Raw genomic sequence first — 18,849 nt, 5'->3', positions numbered from 1 at the left:
ACCCACAAGTGAAGCTCCACTAGATTAAATTAACATAAGTACGGTCTTTTAAAGTATGTGCAAACAAACAACTGAACCCCAATCTCAAGAATTTTTTTCAAGATTTTCATGTCACCTGTAATCCATTATGACTTAGAAGTTTGAGTTAGAAAACCATAATGATTTTACATGATGTGAATGTGATACGTCTAAACTATAAACTGAGTGTTACTGGTGTTTTACTAACAATCATATGATACAAAGAACTCAAATAAGATTTTAAAATTGATGATTCTCACATACGTTAGATAGAAAAAAGAAAAGGGTACCTTTCTTCATTGCACAAATCATCCTGAGTGATCTTGAGTGCTCCCTTTGGAAATTAATTAGATAGAATGAAATGATAAGAAGATTTCACCTCCTTGACTAAGCGTTATCTCTTTCGTCGTGCATGAAAAAGATAAGATTTAGGTCATGATGGGAGCCTTATTTCACAGTGAATGCCAATCTTTTCTAAAACAAACTATTCCCGTAAAATAACAATTGTGATAAGCCCTTAATTGTTTATTTTCCTTAACAAATCACATGTCTATCACACGAGACATAAAACTTCAGTTTAATTTAAAATTAAAAAAGATGCAGACCTACAAAACAAAGACAGCATAATTAGAAATAAGATATGGCTTCTTATTTTCCTTTTGATCAATAAATTAATACTTAGGACCGATTCGGTTCCTGCAATAACAAGACTTGTCAATTCGATAATTTTAGCTCTGTCCAGCCAATAAACTGTTTTGCTATGGGTACATCATCCTCTCTCACAACACTTACATTCATAGAACCATGTACAGGTGGCTCAACCACAGATTCTCAGTTGCCCAGCAATTTTCCATTATATTTGGAAGGAGAAGGTGGTTGTGTATCGGCATAATATACTAAAACTCCTGGCACTTTCATGTAGCAAACACAGATCATAATTATCTTGTACCTTTTGCTTGAAGCCATGATCAGTGAGAACTTCCAGGTGTCCAAAGAACAAATCTCATAAAACGTGATCTGAGATATATCTTACGAGAATCAATAGATCCGACCACTTTTACGAGGCTTACATAAGAAGCTATACTCGATAATTTCCAGAAGATGCAATCCAAGAGATGAAATATATAGACCAGTTGTAAAGAAAACCCTTTACCAACTCATATCTTCCAATTCATGCACACAACAATGAGATGGAAACTCTAGCTCCTGGTAGATCCATATAGAATTGAGCACTTAGTTTATCTGAATCATAGGTAGATCCAGTTATATTTCCTCAGAAAGGCAGCCGATATGATAAGTCTTAGTATCAGAATTCTGGTCTTTTGAGGATATGCTTAAAATTTTTGAAAAGGAAAACTGCCAATAAGGTCGATGGACGGGAGGTAACAGTAGAGTTGATTTTTTATCCATTGCAAGTAGCCGTGAACATTTGCTGCACCACCAACAAATTGAGATCATTACATTTCCTAAAAGACAAGAAAATCTAAGGTTATGGAAACATTAAATTGAACCTGCATGGTTTTGAAAACAGAGTCTGGTAGCTGGAAATCCAGTGCTACAACACAAAAGGAAGAAAGCTAAGAAAACCTCAAATATATTAATAACTAATACCTCATAAAAAAACGAAGTATCTAGAAAAAGATAATTACAGTACCAAAAGACAATATAAACTGGTTTCAGTCTGGTTCCCGAGAAAGTACTGCAGAGCAGTCGCAGCATACTCCTGCAATGCAAGACAACTATAAGCTATAATAAAAAAGACATCAAAGAGTAACTAAAAGAATCAAATGACAAGCAACATAGACTGTTACCGTAATATGTCTAAACACATGATGAACTGAAAAACCCCTTGCATGCACGTAGCTTCCACTCTGTTAAGTAGTACACAGTTAAAACTGGAATATTCAGATGTAAAATCAAGCAAATTGATTATGAAATAACAAATAAGCCTTTTTTAAAATAAAAATAAGTCATATTGGAGCAAATAAATAAGTGCAAAACACCGAGGAGGTAAGAATTCCTCCTAAACTAAATACAGAAGTACGGAAAAAAAATCTGTCTCAACAAAGCTAACACTGATATACCACGGTCTTTTCTTCCTTGGCTGAGAATCATAAAAAGTCACATTATGGAAGGTTCGACGTCTAAATCAAGTAAGTCATTAAATGAGAAGTGCAACCCATCAAAATTTGTAATTCGCCATAAACTTCAGCAACAATAGAGTATTCGAAGAAGAGTTCCTAACATTTCTCATGTGACAGAAACACTGGAAGGTATACCTCATGTGGAGAAAAGAAAGCTACAGCGTCAGGATCCATGGAACCTGCAGGATGCAAGGATATAACAGCTCTGAAGATAGATGGGAATAACATTTCTATCACCGCAACCTTCTCTTCGGCAACGGTTCCAACTGATCCTAGCCTTAACTTATTAGAACCGTGATAGTTATGTTCCAGAGAACTCTCATTTGCCGATGAGCTAAGTGCGGAAGCTCTTTTTAACCAGTCCAATCGTTCAAAAGTTAAAATTTTCAGACTTGGCACATCCTTCTCTACAGACTTCAGAACATCAGGTAGCGTCCTTAAAAACCTAATTTCTTCCTTGGGATCCACTGTAATTTCTTCAGACCCACAACATTTCTTTGAAGCCGAGTCACTGGCCTCAAGTCCATCATCAAGATGTGGGAAAAAACGCCTTTTCTGATCAGTGAAGGCTTTGAGAGCTAACCTGGTATCATTAAAGTAACACAAATCAGCAGCATCGAGAATGACAAGTCAGCAACCAAGATCATTATATACCATAAACAAAACATAAAGAGAGGGGCCAAGTACTTCTTTGACAATTGTATTCAACAAAGTGGAGCAGCTAAATGTCGTGCAAAATATTGTTTGCAAGGATAACTGCAAAATTAAAGTCAATTTGAGACCAGAAAAATTTGGAGGCAAACTTGACGAAAGTGAACTGAGACGTCAGCAAAAACAGTACAGTCGTTAATAGTCTTTCTCTGTGTCTAACTGTCTACGATAAACAAACTAACTTACTAACATTAACTGTCACCATTTCTACACAACTTAGACTGAGGCGGTTAGCACGTAGCATAGGGTCATATCAATACGTATTCCGGATCGAATAGTAAAACTGGAAGATTAAGATATCAACTTATGCATGCACGCGTAATCATCAAAAAGAAAAAATCACTGGTCACAGAATACCAGATACCATCATTCGCTAAGCTGTCTTCCATATATTCAACACATCACCACCAAATAAACAAAACACGTTTGAATTTGAATCCATTGTTTTCCATCCTATTTCGTTATCCAAACACGGAAATTGAAATGGCATACAGAACTGAAGAATAAATTTAACAAAAACAAACCTAGTCCTGTCGACGGCAGAAGCGCCAGCTTGACCCGCAAGCTGTCGTTTCCACGCATAAGCAACCACAGCACCATCTGGACAAACAAGTGGCATATGCAAGCCCCAAAAGTCTTTCCTCGATCGAAGTGATTCACTGAGAACACCAGACTCTTCCAACTCCTTACCTACAAAACCGAAAAACCACGCAGAACTAATCATAAAAACGACGTTGCAGAGTGCAAACCAAAACCCTAATCCGCGGGAACAAAAAAAAAAACAAAGGGGCACGAATGCAACAGCACGATTACCAAGCGATCGAAGGTCTTGAAGATACTGACGCATGCAGGCGTCTTCCTTGAGGAACATTTGGAGAGGCTTGTTGCCTTGGTGAGGCTGCGCTGCCGCGACGAATAGCGCTTCGAGGAGGCGGTCGGCGCCGATTCGGATGTCGGCGATGATTCGTTCGGCCTGTCCTAGCTTGTCCATTGCTTGAGCTACCTGCTTCGGCGGTGCCTCGGAAGCGGAGCCACCGGAGGAGGGAGGAGGAGTGGAGGTTGAGATGGGTGCCGTCGTGGCCTGCTGCTGCGTTTGTTGCATTTGCATTTGCATTTGGCACGCCCACAAAGAAAGTGAGTTTCGTCTTAGGTAGTACTTTCGTACAACACGGATTGGGCCTTCCTTCACCAGTAACGACATATAAACACATCAAACACAAGGCCCATCAACCACTTGCTTTCGTAATTTCTTATCAACGGTTTGTATATTATATACGCACTTAACTTTTTCCATAAATTCGCATTTGCAAAATGAGAAGTCTTGGATAAAGGATAAAATATAATAAAGCATAAAAAACACACTCTTAATTTAATTTAATTGATGAAAAATAAGAGAAAATTTTCAACTTGTATTAACACCATGATCGATAACAATATCTAATATTCAACTTCGTGCAAATTAATTACTTATATGTTATTTTATCTTATATTTTGTTATATATAGAAAGATTATATGGATGAAATTAAAAGTTATTTTTGTGAGATATCTATAATATCTATTATATATATATATATAAATATATATATATATATATATATATATATATATAAATAAATATATATATATATATATATATATATTTCTTATATCTTTTCAATTTGTTAAAATTTTAAATATCTATAATATTTCATATTATAATATGTGTCTCTTAATTTTCATAAAATCTGCATTCCAATTAAATCTACATCAAATTTTTAAGACTAAAATGCAGATTTAAATGAATATTTAATTTACTTGGTATATAATATATGAATATTGTTATAGGTTTACTATATTAAAAATAAGAGAAAAATTTATTTGACATCATTTGGCAATTTTTGTAAAAGTAAAATATTTTTAATAAAAATTAATTTTTATATTTTTAGAAAAAAAATGAATAGTAACAAAAAATAATGTAATAAGATAATAAAAAAAATATAATATCAAAACACCAATGTCCTAAAAATAAATACTATAGCAATTTTTTTTCATATTCACAATATAAATATAAAATAATTCTACACAGTCAATTAATATTTATATTATTTTTAGAATAACACCTATAAAAGATAAACAAAATTAATAATATCAATGAATGTATTATTTAAGTCTATTATAACCATTTAATAAAACTATATAATAACTTGTGTCTTTAATTTGTACCTAAATCTGAATTCATGAAATCATTACCTAGCTATATGTATGAAATAATTGGGTTTGGACATTGAAAAGAAACAACGCGGGGAAATTTAAAAACAGAACGAAAAGTTTTGGCGGCAAATGAAATAAAATCATCAATAACGCTGCCACAGGAGGAAGAAAGAATCAGAAATGCAGTCCAAGATCACCGCTTTCTTCACATCCAGCCCAGCTTCTTCTTCTCCCAACTATGACGATGATTTGTCAGTCTGGGAGAATCAGCAACACCACATCATCAACACCTACACCCGAAGGCGCCCAAACCCTAATGCTGGTACTTCGGATCCGAAACCAGCAACGCTTGTAAAAAACAAGAAGAGAAGCTACGCACAGTTTCACCTTGATTTTGGCCAATCCGATTTCCTCTTACGCGCGTGTTCTACGTGCGGCGTGAAGTTCACTCCCGGCGATCCACAAGACGAGAAATCCCACAACGAATTTCACAAATCATACACGCAGGGAATCCAATTCAGAGTTAGCTCTCCGCCTACACCCTCTTCTTTTGCCGATTATTATCCCCGATTTTATCTTATTTCCTTATTCTGCAGGGTTGGACCAAAGAAAATGTTATTTCTCTACCCGGTTTGGACTCGGGTCGGGTCGTTTTGTTCTCGGAGCTCGACCCGTTTTCTCACAGGAAGAAAGTTGAAGAGGTGGTGAGGATGATGGAAATTGAGATTGGAAGTGGGTGGATACTTCATGAGCGCTGTAAAGTGTATCTGTTTGTTTATCTTAACAGGGTTGCTGGATGTCTCGTTGCAGAACCAATTGAAAAGGCATTCAAAGTTGTGTCTTGCTCTGATGCTGGACCTGTTCATAGCGCGAAGAAAAGGGGAGTGACGACGCGTTCTACAACTCTTCAGTTTGGGAATGTTATTTTTCAAAGGGAGACCCAAAGAAAAGTTGTTAATGTGAGTGATTCTGAAAAGATGGAAGGGGCAATCTTCTGTGACAGCGAACCAACTGCTGCTGCTTGTGGCGTTAGGGCCATTTGGATTACTCCCTCCAACAGAAGAAAAGGCATTGCAACCCAATTGCTAGATGCAGTGAGGTAACTTCAATTAAATTTGGATTCAATTGACCCTCTGGCATGTGCACCCCAATTCATCATTAGTTTCATTATGGAATCTTCAAATATTTTATATAAATTCAATAAGTTCATAGGTAATGCAAGACCTCTAACGAATATTATTTCTCTTTTAAGTCCTAATGCTAACTGCATGGAACGAGTGCTAAGTGGTTGGGAAAATGTGTTTGATTTTACAAAAAGGAAGTATGATAATTGATTTTGTATCATTTCAATGTGATTTTAGAAAATATATAGATGCCTAGTTATTTTCTAATTTGACAAGAAGTGATAACTAGTTCTGTGTTGGATTAAAAGGGATATATCGAAGTCTTGTATCAAATTGACTTTTAGAATAAAGACATTAAAACACATCAATTTATCTCCAAATTATTTTTTTAAACACTCATCTAAACGTACATTTAATTATTCTTCAACCATTTCCTGGCCTAGTGATTTGAACTTCCTGATTTGAATTGGTTGCAGGAAGAGTTTTTGTCCCGGTCTTGAGCTTGGACGTTCCCAGTTAGCATTCTCCCAGCCTACCTCTGCTGGAAAGGCATTAGCAACTAGTTATACTGGCACTAGGTCATTCTTGGCCTATTAAAGCCAACAAAACAGTTTATTAGTAATTCACTCTCTTGACTGTCAATAGGTACAAACGTAAGCTATTATTCTTGTAAAGTGTAACCTTTTTTAGCTCATATAAGCTATGAGTCTCTTATCTCATTTTTTTTTGTTGGTTCAAGGCTTTGTCATTGTGAGTTGATTTTACCATTTACTTCTCGAGAGCCCTCATCTGCAAGAAGTCTCTAATATTGGAACAGAATTGGTGGCTGGAGTTTATCAGGGCCAGCAGAATAATGCTTTTAAGCAGCCCCAACAGGCCTGGGAGAACCAGAATCAAGGACAGCAGCAGCAGTATAGTTCTGGAGGGAGACATATACCTAAATGAGATATGTGCCACCACCACATCTGCAAACACAGTTGTTTGTCTAGCAGCCCTATAATCAAATGCAAAAGATCAATCAACAGGCTCAACAGTTCAAGCAGAATGTAGGATCCAATCCTGGACAGTTCCAGCAGTTTGGACAATCAGGTTTTACTCTACCACAGCAAGCCAAAGTTGATCCAACAATAGAAGCTACGATTCAAGATTTAAAAACTCAAATTGGACAACTTGCTACTGCCGTGAATGAACTGGTTCAACAGAAGTCAAGTGCGATTCCTTCTCAAACAGTGGTCAACCAAAAAGCAAGTCAAGAGTAGTGATAGATCAGTGTGGGGATGTTTCAGATTCATTCTTTGTAATTATCATTTAGTTTGAACATTTTCATTTGATTTTTTTTGCTTTTTCCAAGAACCAATTTTAATTCTCTATTAACATGTGAATAATTCTCCCCCACACCACATATAATGTAAATTCAAGTTGGCGGGGAGCTTTCTCTGCCGTTTTAGTTTGCTTTTACTGGTTTGCCGTTACTTCTGCATTTCTTCTCTGTTTTAGTTAGCTAGGATTAGATACTAGGTCTGTTCTTAGTTTTAATTTCGTATTTGGTTATCTTTTAGTTAGATTCACTGTTTAGTAATTGTATCAGTAACTTCATTAATATGTCCGCCACTCCGGCTTGTATTGTGGCATTCCAGAATCTTCACTGTAGTGGGACATAATTGACATTTTTTACAAACAAGTATGAAATTGACTTTCGAATAAATAAGTATCATCTTACTAATTAAATTTAATATATATTTTTTGTAATTTTATTTTAAAACTTTAAAAATTATTCTTATTTTTTTAAATATTTGTATGTATCTACGTATATACATGGATATTTTGTAAAATACATGTGGATATTTTGTAAAGAAATATCGATAAATAAACAAATAGGTAAACAAGAAGATAATGAATAATTTTTTTTATTGCGAATTAGATCGCGGATAAACATTGGTATTCGATCTCTTACTATTAACATTTCTAACTATAACATATAAATATAATTTTGTAAATAAATTATTTATGTAACTATAATAATAATTATATTAATTTTTTTAGTAAAAATTAAAAAAACAACGTTTTCGTTGGGGAAGAATCGTAGGGTACGAGAAGGTTTAAAATAGTCAAGTTTGTAAGATTCTATGCAGACATTTTAATTATGTTCACTTTTATCTTCATTTCAGTGTAAACGTATTTTTAAATATTCATTTATATCTTATTGGTATTAGAGATTTAGGAATTTATTATTCTAAAATTGATAATAGATTAATTTAGAATGAACAAACGAAATTAACCAGTAAATTATTAAATAATTAGATTTTCGAAATTTTTTGTACCTTATTTTTTTGAATATTGTTTTTATTTCAACAAATAGTAATATATTTTCAATATGTTGGAATATTTATGTCAGATAAGCTTTTAGACATATCTTTTAAAAACACTCTTTTTGACACGAAATGCCTAATAAATAGTCTTTTCCTTTTAAGGTCCCAAAGAATTGTCTTAAACTTAAAATCAATTAGTACAGATCAAATTCAATATCCAAAAGATTAACAAAATATATAAGCCACCGAACAATTTCCAAAACAATTAGTAAAACATGGAAAATAAAAAGTTGACCATTAACTAATTATGCTTTTCATATTACAATGATGTCTGTCATATACACCTAAAACAAATCACCACAGGCAGCAAAACAAACAGTTACCAAATGCTCACCAAAATTAACCCTTTTAGGAAATATTTTAGTTGTAATATCGTCAACTTTAACTCATTATGATTTAACATCTCCTGTTCCTTTCAACAAACCCTAATATATATATCAAGTCAAATATCATCATCATCATCAACAACGACATTCCTCCCTTCTTTTCACCGACCCAAATCTGAATTTCTGCAAACCCTAATCATGTCCGTTTCAACACCTCCAGTTGAATCAAGGATCCAATTCTCTCCTCTCCCTCAAGAAATTCAGGAACACCATCTTGAGATCAATGATCATCACATAATGATGGAGTCATGCGAAGAAGAACAATTCGATTGGGATGGTCTCGTGATTTTGCTACGCTTGACCCTGCTTGCAATATTGTTCGTCGGACTTACCCTTCACCATAGGCAAAAGCAATTATACCAACCAACCTTTGATCCCATCCCGCCCAAGTTCTTCCTCGACTCGTTTCACGTTCCTCATCTCGAAGTTTCCGAGGCCGAGGTGTCATCCACATGGGACGCGACCGTAACCATATGCAACGTCATGAACTACTCCAACATCAACATCCTAACCCTGCAAGCGAAAATAAGTTACGAGGAAAATGAAACGTTGGCTGTGATCACTCCCATTATGTTACCGAATGCAGTTTTGTTGTTGGAAAATGAGACGACAAAAACGTTGCATTTGAAGTGGAGTACGACTGGGTGGGAAGCGGACCAACCCATTGTGGATGACACGGTGGTTCAGGCTATTGGTAAAGATATTGAAAGAGGAAATACGAGATTTAGTTTACACATGATTATTGTAGGAGAGGTTTGGTTGGACGATGGGTGGGTCAAAACTTTTATGATGTATCCTAAATGCACTAATTTGGTGGTAAATGTTGTAGCGGGGGGTAACACAACAACATCAATCGTTGACCACAACCCTAAAGAATGTGTAGGTGTTGTTCAATGGGGGTCTGTAAAAAACACATTCTAATGTATTAATTCTTTGACTAATTCCATGTGATTCTATTCGCACCATCACACAATTTGAAAAGTTGACGAAAATTCATTTAACTTAGTAAATAAGCATAGTTAAGAATATATAATATATGGTCATTAATCGATAAAAATACATAAAAAAGGACTTCCACTAAAACTAAAATAAGATTGCATCAACTAAAATTAGTAGCTAGGAGTTCTGACCTTATCTAATCGTGTTAGTAATAATTTTATCTATCTATAAATCTCTACGCATAATTCAAACTCTTCAAAATAAATTGGGATGATAATAAATACGAGAACCTAACAAAATTGCAATTCAAAGGGTCACAATATTCAGATTTAAACCCTCCATTGATCATATTTTTTTAAAATCTTATTTAAGTCATCAAATTTTCATTTTATAATTTGGTCATTTTAAATTGAGACCGATTAAAATCTGATGACATAATTGAAATTTTTGTAAAAAACAAAAATCAAGTGAGAGTTTAAACCTATTATTTAAAAGTGAATGGAGGAATGAGTAAAATAGATAAAAATGAAAATTGAAAAACTGATTTTATTAGATATTGACCTAAACTAACTACAAGTGCTTAGCTTGACTAAATGGATTTAATTAGATAAACATATTAATAATTTTGTTGTTTTTTATCAAAAGTATAAAAATAAATATATTTACTGTATTAAATTTTAAAAAATAAAGTTTTGTTATCTTCATAATTATTTACTAAACAGAAAATTAACTAAAAATAGCTATTATTATTATAGAAGAAAACAATTATTGTAAGTCTAATTGTTAAATAAATAATTTTTTGTACTAAAAATAGAATTATTTGTTTTTTATTTAGGTTTATTTTCTTCCACTTATCGGTAAACATAATTTTTGAAAGATAATCAACATCTATTTTCACATATACACAACACAACCATCAAAATAAGTTGGATATATCTTGTAAAACAACTTGACAACACCATGAAGAAGTCCACTACGCATGAAGAAGTAGCTCATAAGAGAACTAAGTGGAGTAGTAACTTTCTAAGTCAGAAAGAGAATTTTGTTCTGAACATTTCGTTTGCTGCTAAACTTTTCTTTGGCCTTTTACATTCACTAATCGTTACTTTTGGTAAATGCCATTGCATCACTTTCCAATAATAATCTACTAAACATGAGAAAAAAAATATTTTTCTTCCTTTTTCTTTGTATGTCGACCTTATTTCGAGGGTGGATCCATTTTTTCTTTAATGTTTCTTTTCATTTCTCCCGTTTCAATTATTATTACTATTATTATTTTATTTCCAATCTTTTCTTTCTTCTCCCACTTTAACTGCTTGATATTAAACATACTATAAATAAGTTATTGACTCCTTTTACCCACTATACTTTTCTAACAATAGATTTCATAAATAGTAAAAGTTTTAGTGTTTCTTTTTCTCACGTTAATTTCTTCCTGTTAGCAACTCCAGAAACATTATATATATATCAATGGAGAAAACTAAAGACATTAATTAGGTGTAGGAAATCGAACACCCTCTTTCCCGTGCAAAAGATGGCCAACGAATTTAGGGTTCGTTTACGCCATTTCCAGAATATGCAATATCATATAATCCTCTGACCCTTCTCTTCTCCCCACCCATTCCTTTCTCTGCGTAACTCGCCCATCTTCATTTGTAGATCCGAAGCTATACCCATGATGGCCTCCTCGACAGCCACTAACGTACAACCTCAAAACGAGCGAGGCCATGTTTATAGATTTTCCCCTGTTCCCCAATCAGAAACTGATCGTGTAATCCACGAACACCAACCGGTATCAGTTTCCGTGCAATCCAGCGGCACAACGTCAGGTTCAGCCATGCCGGAGAATTATTACACGGAAGAAATATTCAGCATCAGCTCACGCGCCTGCGAACTGATTCAAGATTGCCTGGGCCTCATGTTGTTGATGATGCTAGTATTTCTGCCATTATACAAGCGCTTGTGGACGCCGAATGAAAACCCTGTTGCCCCGATTTTCGTTCTGAATTCGATGTACCTTTCGAACTTCACCACAGGCAGCGGAGGGGTCTCTGCCACGTGGGATGCGAAGTTTACGGTGACAAACGCGAACGTGTCGAGCATCTACTTCCGGGACATTCACTTCACCATATTCTATAAACGGAACCCAGAAGATGCGATTTCTGTGGCGTCTTCTTACCCGTTTTACTTGGAGAAGGGGGAGTATGTGAAGCTGCATTTGAAGTTCACGAGTGAACCCTTGGTGGAGAAATGGTTGGTGGAGGAGATGGGAAAAGATAAGATGAAAGATGGGTCATTGAGCTTCGGAATGCAAGTGAAGGTGGAGGCGATTTACTATGGAGAAACATGGGTCGCAGATGTACTGATGAGTCCTCATTGTGAAGACTTAAAGGTTCAGTTTCTGGCTGGTAAGAATTCGGGAAGGTTGGGTAACCCTAATCGGAGATTCACCATCCCTATACATTGGAAGCCATTCTCTTTCTTTTGATTAAACTTATAAACATTTCTGCGATTGATCTACTAGCTAAGTACGTAGGTTGGCTCTGAAGCTTAAGAGTTTTGTAATCCTTCAGGTCGTGTACCAATTTTTATTTAGCTGATTCATTTGGCTAAATGCTAGTAAATCACTTATATATACAGGCTTCCATTTTTACACTTTTCTTTGCTGTCTTTTTTATTTTCTTTTCTTTGCTCTGTAGTCACTAAAAAACGAAGGTGGAAAGAAGAAGAAATAGTAATAATATTATAAGTGGTTTGATAAAATAGAAAATAACTCGACAGTTAAAAGATGGGTGGAAAAAAGTTTTAAATGGAAATATAAAGAATTATAACTAATAGGATTAATTATATTATAAATTTAGTTTCTAATAAAGTTTTTGTTGAATTTTATTTTACTTTATATTTACTCCATTCCAATATAGGTCATCATCACATGTGATAGAAAATATATGGATTATTATTATAAAAACTTAGAGATGCAAGAAGTTTAAAAATATTTTAGCCTTAAATAAATTATCGTGAAACAATATATCTTTTAGGGACCAAATGTACAAATGTAAGATTTTTTTTAAAACGAAGATAGCTGCTTCAAAAAAAAAATTGCGTGGCCAAAACATTGTAATGGATGAGATTAACTGACGGTAATGGACAGAGTGGGAACGATCTCGCTATTCCATATCATTCTAAGATTAAAAAATTCATTCTATTTTCCATATTTATATTTAACAAAAAAAATTAAATTAAAATACTAAATAAAATTTCTTAAGAATCAAAATATTTATTAAATTTATATACATAGTTAATAAAATTTGAAAACATTTTTGAAAAAATATAAGAAAAAATAAATATTCAAATTAAAAAATATTTTAAACATATGTATACTTTAATTTTTAATTTCTAATAAAATATTTTTTTATATACTAATCAAAGTTATAATACATCACTCAAAATCGCAAAGAATAAAGATTAACTAATAATAATAGAATTTTAAAATAGATATTTTATCATTTAAACTTTAATATGTGTTGAACTATGATAAAAAAAATCATGACAATTACATTACATTGTTATGTTATAGTAAATAATTTTCTTTATACAATTATAGTAATAAAATTACATCGTATGTGTTAGAAAATAAAAATAATTTTTAAAAATATCAAAATAGTATTGTAAATGATAAAAATAAAAATATTAAAAAAATGATCAAATGTGTCTTAAAAACAATTTGAAAAATTATTGACTAAGATCACATAAAGGAAATAAATTATTGTGTACATAAGGATGTGACAAGATGAAAAAAACTCACTAGTGTAATAAGGACTTTTGGCCCCAGTTATTTTTGTCATTCTGCCTCGGTTTTAGAACCGAGGCATATTGGGTGAGGCCAAAAAGAGTACCTTTTGACCTCGGTTATTATCTGATGCCGTAAAAATACTTTTCTATCTCGATTGCAGAGAAATCGGAGCCATAGGTTCAACAATATTTTTTTTAATTAAAAATTTCGCAGAGTCTTTGACCTCGATTATGTAAGAACTGAAGCCATATACCCCGTCTGTACCCATCTTGTTGCAGCGGAAAGTAATCATTGACACCCGTAGAAACAAAAAACAAGGATTCATCATGTTCTCGGTTTAAGCAAACTGTCTCGTGTCACCAATGTGTTTGCAAAACGTCTCCAAGAACTTCAAAGACTTGCAAATGAGGTGTGTTCTGCTTTGCATGAAGGAATTCAACCCACAGGTGTTGCTGTTGTGCTTCAATGCAAACACATTCCCTTTCCAGACATAGAATCAAACTCTTTTGGCTCAAACCACAAAGGGGTGGTGGGAATACTGGTTTCTTCAGGCTTTGGTGTTTTTGAAAACAAAGATGCAAATTTGTGGGCTGACTTTTTTGGCCTCCTTAACTTTAGAGGCATTGACAAGGACAAAATTCTTGATAAGGGGTCAATGGACGACCAATGTTAGTGTCCTTCTTTGTCTTCTAAAGTTTCATCCAAGAATGAAGAGCTGAACTCTGTCATGCTCACTACAGTAGCTTCAATTCTCAAGTCTTTAAGTGAGACGAGGCATGGGAAGAACTTAATTTGTTTCTCCTGCAACTAAAAAGGGTACATCATGTTAAAGACAAAAAGTAGAGGAAATTTCATTTAATTAGTCCTCAATCAAAACTTAACAGATTGGGCTAGTTATAAAAAATTAAATTGTACTTATTTTAGATATAGCTCATTTTGTTAAATTGTCTAAATTGGACGCACAATCCAAAAAATAAATACTATATTAAAATAAATTTAATGTAAAATAATAAGATCTTAAAAGTATTTTAGTTAATACAGTACATAAGATTTGAATTAATGTATCCTTACGATTGAAAATATTGAAGAAATATAACTCTATTATATTTCTTCAATATAATTTTCAACTAAAAAAACTCTCTTTTGTTTTTTGTTTTTTGTTTTTTTTTCATTTCTTTCAACCGAAAGCACTAATTTAATTTACAATACATGCAACAACTTTTTTTTACCGATGAGTTTTTTTTTTTTTTTTAATTTGCCTATATATAGATATGTTTGATTATTTAATTTTTTCTTTTAAGTTTCTGTATTAAAAATATGTCACGTTTGATATATAGCTACTCTCAATAAAATAATTTGTTTTTTTTATTCCTCATTATGAAAATTATAATTAGAAATTGGCAATTTTTCATGAACAAGAGGTAAAAAAAAATCTATCTAAAACTAAACATGATACGAAAAAATTAAAATGGTATTTAACTCAAACAATATAATTGTAGATATTCATCTCTTATAGATAGAGACACTAACTACCACAGTTTTCATTTTATTTTCTTTTCGTAACTGAGACACTTAAAAAAAATGTAGACAAGGGAAAATTATGTTATAACATTACTTTCTCTAAACAACTAATTCTCAATTGTAATAACAGTAAAATATAATAATAATCTCAAATATATCTTATTTATACATATAAATTTGTTAAATAAATAATATTAAAATTAAAGGTTGTTATTCCTAGTTTCAAATCAAATCAAACCAAAGTATTATTATAGTTATTCCTCTATCACGATAATTGTGTTTGGAAGTAATAGTCGTAGGTTGACAAACTTACTGACATATTTTATTATGAGAGAAAACAAAAAAAAAATTGTTAAATGAGTATAAAAAAATATTAAAGTAATTTTTTTTCCAGATAAATAATCTCTAACATAAAGTGATTTTTATGAAATTGGAATGTAGGTTATTAACCAATAAAAGAAACAAGCACCTCACATAATTTTTAAGGTTTTTCTTTTGAATCTAAATATATCTTGTTTGTTTTATCTATAAAAGAGAAACAGCCGTAGCTTGTTGTTCCTTTGGTTCTCCCTCTCAAAATCACGATTAAGAGAGGGAGAATCGGAGAAAACAAAATGATGGATTCATCCCATGATGGTAGAGGACATCATCCAAGCAGAGCATTCTCCTACGAGTCATCTTCTCACGGTGATCGTCCAGCATCACCACCCATGGAAGCACCACCCAACATGATGTATTACTCACCATCAATGGGATACCAGCCACCACCCATGGCTCTGCAAGGTTACCCTCCAGGATACGACCCATACCCTAATGACTACCCTCCACATTCTCAATCTCAAGTATACCATTACCCCGCAGGCCCATACTTCAGCGATCCACCCACCCATCACAACGCTGGTGGAAACAAAGCCTTACTTCGTGGCTTCCTAATCTTTTGCTGTGTAATATTCGGAGGCCTTTTCCTTGCCACCCTTGTCATGGCGCTAATGATGCACCCCAAACTACCCGCTTACACCGTCAATTCCCTCTCCGTCGCCAACTTCAACGCCTCTACAGCGCTAACCGCCGATTGGAACACCAGCTTCTCCATTCAGAACGTCAACGACAAGCTTAACGGTTTCTTATCCGGCTTCAAGGTCGATCTGTTGCACAAAAACGTCATTTTAGCCATGAGTTACGTACCCGATTTCGGGTTGGACAAGAAAGAGGTCAAGCGAATCGACGCCAAGATGTCGTCGATGGGGTTTCCGTTTCCGACGTCGGACATGGTTGAGATGGCCAAGGATCAAACCAGTGGCTCCGTTACGGTCGTTATGAGGATTGCTTCCATGGTGGAGTTCAAGTCTGAAACGTTTACCACCAGAATGTCGTTTGTACTGGCAATTTGTGACGGCTTGAAGGTCGTCTTTCAGAACCACACCGGCAACGGCGCGTTGGACAATGGAGGAAACCCCGTTGTTTGCCAGCTTTATATGTGAAAAATACAGTGCCTCATGCTTGGGTGTTATACTCATAATTCTGTGGTTTTTTTTAGGGTAATAGGAAGAAATCTAAGTTTCCTTTCATCCGTATATATTTTTGCTGCTAATTTTGTCAGAATAACTTTTTTGGGTAGTTTGTCTCGTAAACAACAAATTCTATTGAAATTTATCAATCGTAATTCATTTATTCTGCATCAGAAGTTATCATTTTACACTGGTGAAAAATCGTGCTCGCAACAACTTTTCTCTCCTTCTCCCTATATATTTATATTTATTGCCGAATATCCAAAAGTTACATATATAATATATTAATGCAACAAACTAAACCCTTAAAATCCAGGCAAATGTTTGACAAATAAATAAAGAGCATCTTCTTAAAATCAAGGGTAATTAATTGCTTCCTGCACGCCACCAATTTGTACCTGCACTCCCATAATAAGAGGAAAAGACTGAAACACCTTCACTCCCATCACTCCCCTTTCATCATCACGGCTCCTGCACAGAAAGAAGAAGATGGGGAGAATGCTGTAGAGCAAGAAGAAAAAAAAAAGCGAAAATAAACTCGTTTAGAAAAGTTTTTTGTAACGTATTTTCATATTTTAGAAAGCTCTTTTAAAAATATATTTTACGTTAAGTATTTGAGAAAATTCATTTCGAAAAATATTATAAAAATTCCGGAAAGTTTATTTTAAAAATTTTATTTTCCAAAATATATTTTATGTAGTTTGGAAATTTTGTTCCGATAATTCTGTTTTTGAAATTTGATTCTAAAAATTTTATTCTGGAAATATTATTTTATAAATTCCAAAAAAAAAATATTTCGGAAGGTTACCATAATATATAATGTGGAAGTATTTTTTCAGATGATAAAATGTTAGAAAAATTGAGAATAATAAAGCCCGAGATTGTAGTCTTTGTTTGCTCCAAACGTTGGTAATTACGGCCTTTTCGAAAAGACTGGGTTAGGAAAGAGGATTTCTCTTCTTACATTTTTTTTCCTTGCACCCCTATATATTTTGTAATCCCTAAACTACCCCTAATTAAAATTATAATAAAATTTTTACATTTTCTTTTAATATTTTTTAGATTGGATATTCTGAAGAATATTTCCGAATTTGAAAAAAATGTCTCTCAGAATACTGAATATGGAATATGTATTTTTTTTATACCCTTGGTCATTTCTTCTTTCTCTCTATTGGTTCAAGTTTCTCGTGCGATACAAGGTTATATATTTTAATTAAAGGTGGAATGAGAATTCTTCGCTTTATGAGGTGCATGAAGAAATACCACAGTAAAAAAGTCTAACTAAATGGTATGATAGTCCTGGAAGGACCTATACGAAGATCCAACTTATTAAAAATTTAAGTGTGAGTCTAAGTCTCATATTAATTAAAAATGAGAAAGTAAAATATTATATAAAAATAAAGATCTATATACTCATAGTCTTAAAGTGGCTTCACATCTTATTGGTGAAGAATGATGTTAATATATTATGTAGGGCTGGGCAAAAATAACTGCACTGTACTGAACTACCACAAACTGCACTGAACTAAAAAACAGTTCGTATGAACTGCACTGAACTGAAAAACAGTTCAGACGAACTGAACTGAACTGTTTTTTTGAAAAATAAACTGGACTGAACTGCACTGTACTGAACTGCACTGCACTATAATATGAACTGTACTGAACTGTTTTATGAACTGCACTATATCAGAACTGAACTGCACTATTTTTTAACTGAACTGCACAATTTTTTACTGAACTGCACTATTCTTGAATTGAACTGCACTAATTTTTAACTTAACTACACTATTTTTGAACCGTTTTTGAATCGAATTGCACTGATTTTGAATAAACTTCACTATTTTTGAACCGAATTGTACTATTTTTGAACCGAATTGCATTGATTTTAAACTGAATTGCATTATTTTTGAACTGAATTGCACTGTTTTTGAACTGAATTACATTATTTTGAACCGAATTGCACTAATTATATATGATTGTAATACGCAATAATAATATAAAGTTTATAATTTGAAAGTGCTTAGGAAATAATACTTGAAATAAGCCTCATACTTCAATACACCAAAATCAAAATATTTATACATCTTAATACATAGGTTCTTCAGTAGTTTCTCCCATAAACAACATCAAAATGTTAATACATCT

General features: G+C 33.4%; 3 protein-coding genes across 6 annotated transcripts; 2 read left to right on the top strand and 1 right to left on the bottom strand.

The window, feature by feature from the left end:
- Positions 1 to 645: 645 nt before the first annotated feature.
- On the bottom strand, positions 646 to 4,045 carry LOC114191942 (mediator of RNA polymerase II transcription subunit 27-like). 3 transcript variants are annotated; one of them, XM_028081405.2, is made up of 7 exons: positions 3,687 to 4,002; positions 3,398 to 3,563; positions 2,298 to 2,745; positions 1,830 to 1,889; positions 1,673 to 1,741; positions 1,530 to 1,573; positions 646 to 1,450 (listed from the first exon to the last, which is right to left on the bottom strand). In XM_028081405.2, exons 1-7 carry the CDS (start codon positions 3,985 to 3,987, stop codon positions 1,282 to 1,284), a joined length of 1,257 nt encoding a protein of 418 aa, XP_027937206.2. In that variant the 5' UTR covers positions 3,988 to 4,002; the 3' UTR covers positions 646 to 1,281. The 3 variants fall into 3 exon arrangements, with proteins under 3 accessions (XP_027937206.2, XP_085530018.1, XP_085530016.1); XM_085673892.1 differs by lacking the exon at positions 1,530 to 1,573 and having other exon boundaries at positions 646 to 1,484; positions 1,630 to 1,741; positions 3,687 to 4,045; XM_085673890.1 differs by lacking the exon at positions 1,530 to 1,573 and having other exon boundaries at positions 1,297 to 1,484; positions 3,687 to 4,045.
- Positions 4,046 to 5,160: 1,115 nt separating this feature from the next.
- LOC114180352 (protein CHROMOSOME TRANSMISSION FIDELITY 7-like) lies at positions 5,161 to 7,660 on the top strand. Of its 2 annotated transcripts, none has more exons than XR_003603682.2 (4): positions 5,161 to 5,586; positions 5,661 to 6,163; positions 6,665 to 6,841; positions 6,928 to 7,660. XR_003603682.2 is itself a non-coding variant. In XM_028066658.2 (4 exons), exons 1-3 carry the CDS (start codon positions 5,245 to 5,247, stop codon positions 6,783 to 6,785), a joined length of 966 nt encoding a protein of 321 aa, XP_027922459.1. In that variant the 5' UTR covers positions 5,163 to 5,244; the 3' UTR covers positions 6,786 to 6,833; positions 6,928 to 7,660. The 2 variants fall into 2 exon arrangements, 1 of the variants encoding a protein (XP_027922459.1); XM_028066658.2 differs by having other exon boundaries at positions 5,163 to 5,586; positions 6,665 to 6,833.
- An 8,108-nt stretch (positions 7,661 to 15,768) lies between these two features.
- On the top strand, positions 15,769 to 16,801 carry LOC114165277 (uncharacterized). Its single transcript, XM_028049934.2, has one exon. The coding sequence runs from the start codon at positions 15,811 to 15,813 to the stop codon at positions 16,675 to 16,677; it is 867 nt and encodes a 288-aa protein (XP_027905735.1). The 5' UTR covers positions 15,769 to 15,810; the 3' UTR covers positions 16,678 to 16,801.
- Positions 16,802 to 18,849: the final 2,048 nt, after the last annotated feature.

This window comes from Vigna unguiculata, chromosome 1, assembly GCF_037176805.1.
Source record: "Vigna unguiculata cultivar grain cowpea cultivar isolate G323 ecotype 2 chromosome 1, ASM3717680v1, whole genome shotgun sequence".
In the NCBI taxonomy this organism is placed as follows: Eukaryota; Viridiplantae; Streptophyta; class Magnoliopsida; order Fabales; family Fabaceae; genus Vigna; species Vigna unguiculata.
This window is presented reverse-complemented; position numbering and strand designations above follow the sequence as displayed.

Coding starts and splice junctions, on each gene's coding strand:
- LOC114191942 (XM_028081405.2), bottom strand. CDS start 3,987: ATGCAAATGCAAATGCAACAAACGCAGCAGCAGGCCACGACGGCACCC. Junction 2,746..3,397: donor TCTGCCGTCGACAGGACTAG/GTTTGTTTTTGT, acceptor TAATGATACCAG/GTTAGCTCTCAAAGCCTTCA. Junction 1,574..1,672: donor CCAGTTTATATTGTCTTTTG/GTACTGTAATTA, acceptor TTTGTGTTGTAG/CACTGGATTTCCAGCTACCA.
- LOC114180352 (XM_028066658.2), top strand. CDS start 5,245: ATGCAGTCCAAGATCACCGCTTTCTTCACATCCAGCCCAGCTTCTTCT. Junction 5,587..5,660: donor CGCAGGGAATCCAATTCAGA/GTTAGCTCTCCG, acceptor CTTATTCTGCAG/GGTTGGACCAAAGAAAATGT. Junction 6,164..6,664: donor CAATTGCTAGATGCAGTGAG/GTAACTTCAATT, acceptor AATTGGTTGCAG/GAAGAGTTTTTGTCCCGGTC.
- LOC114165277 (XM_028049934.2), top strand. CDS start 15,811: ATGATGGATTCATCCCATGATGGTAGAGGACATCATCCAAGCAGAGCA.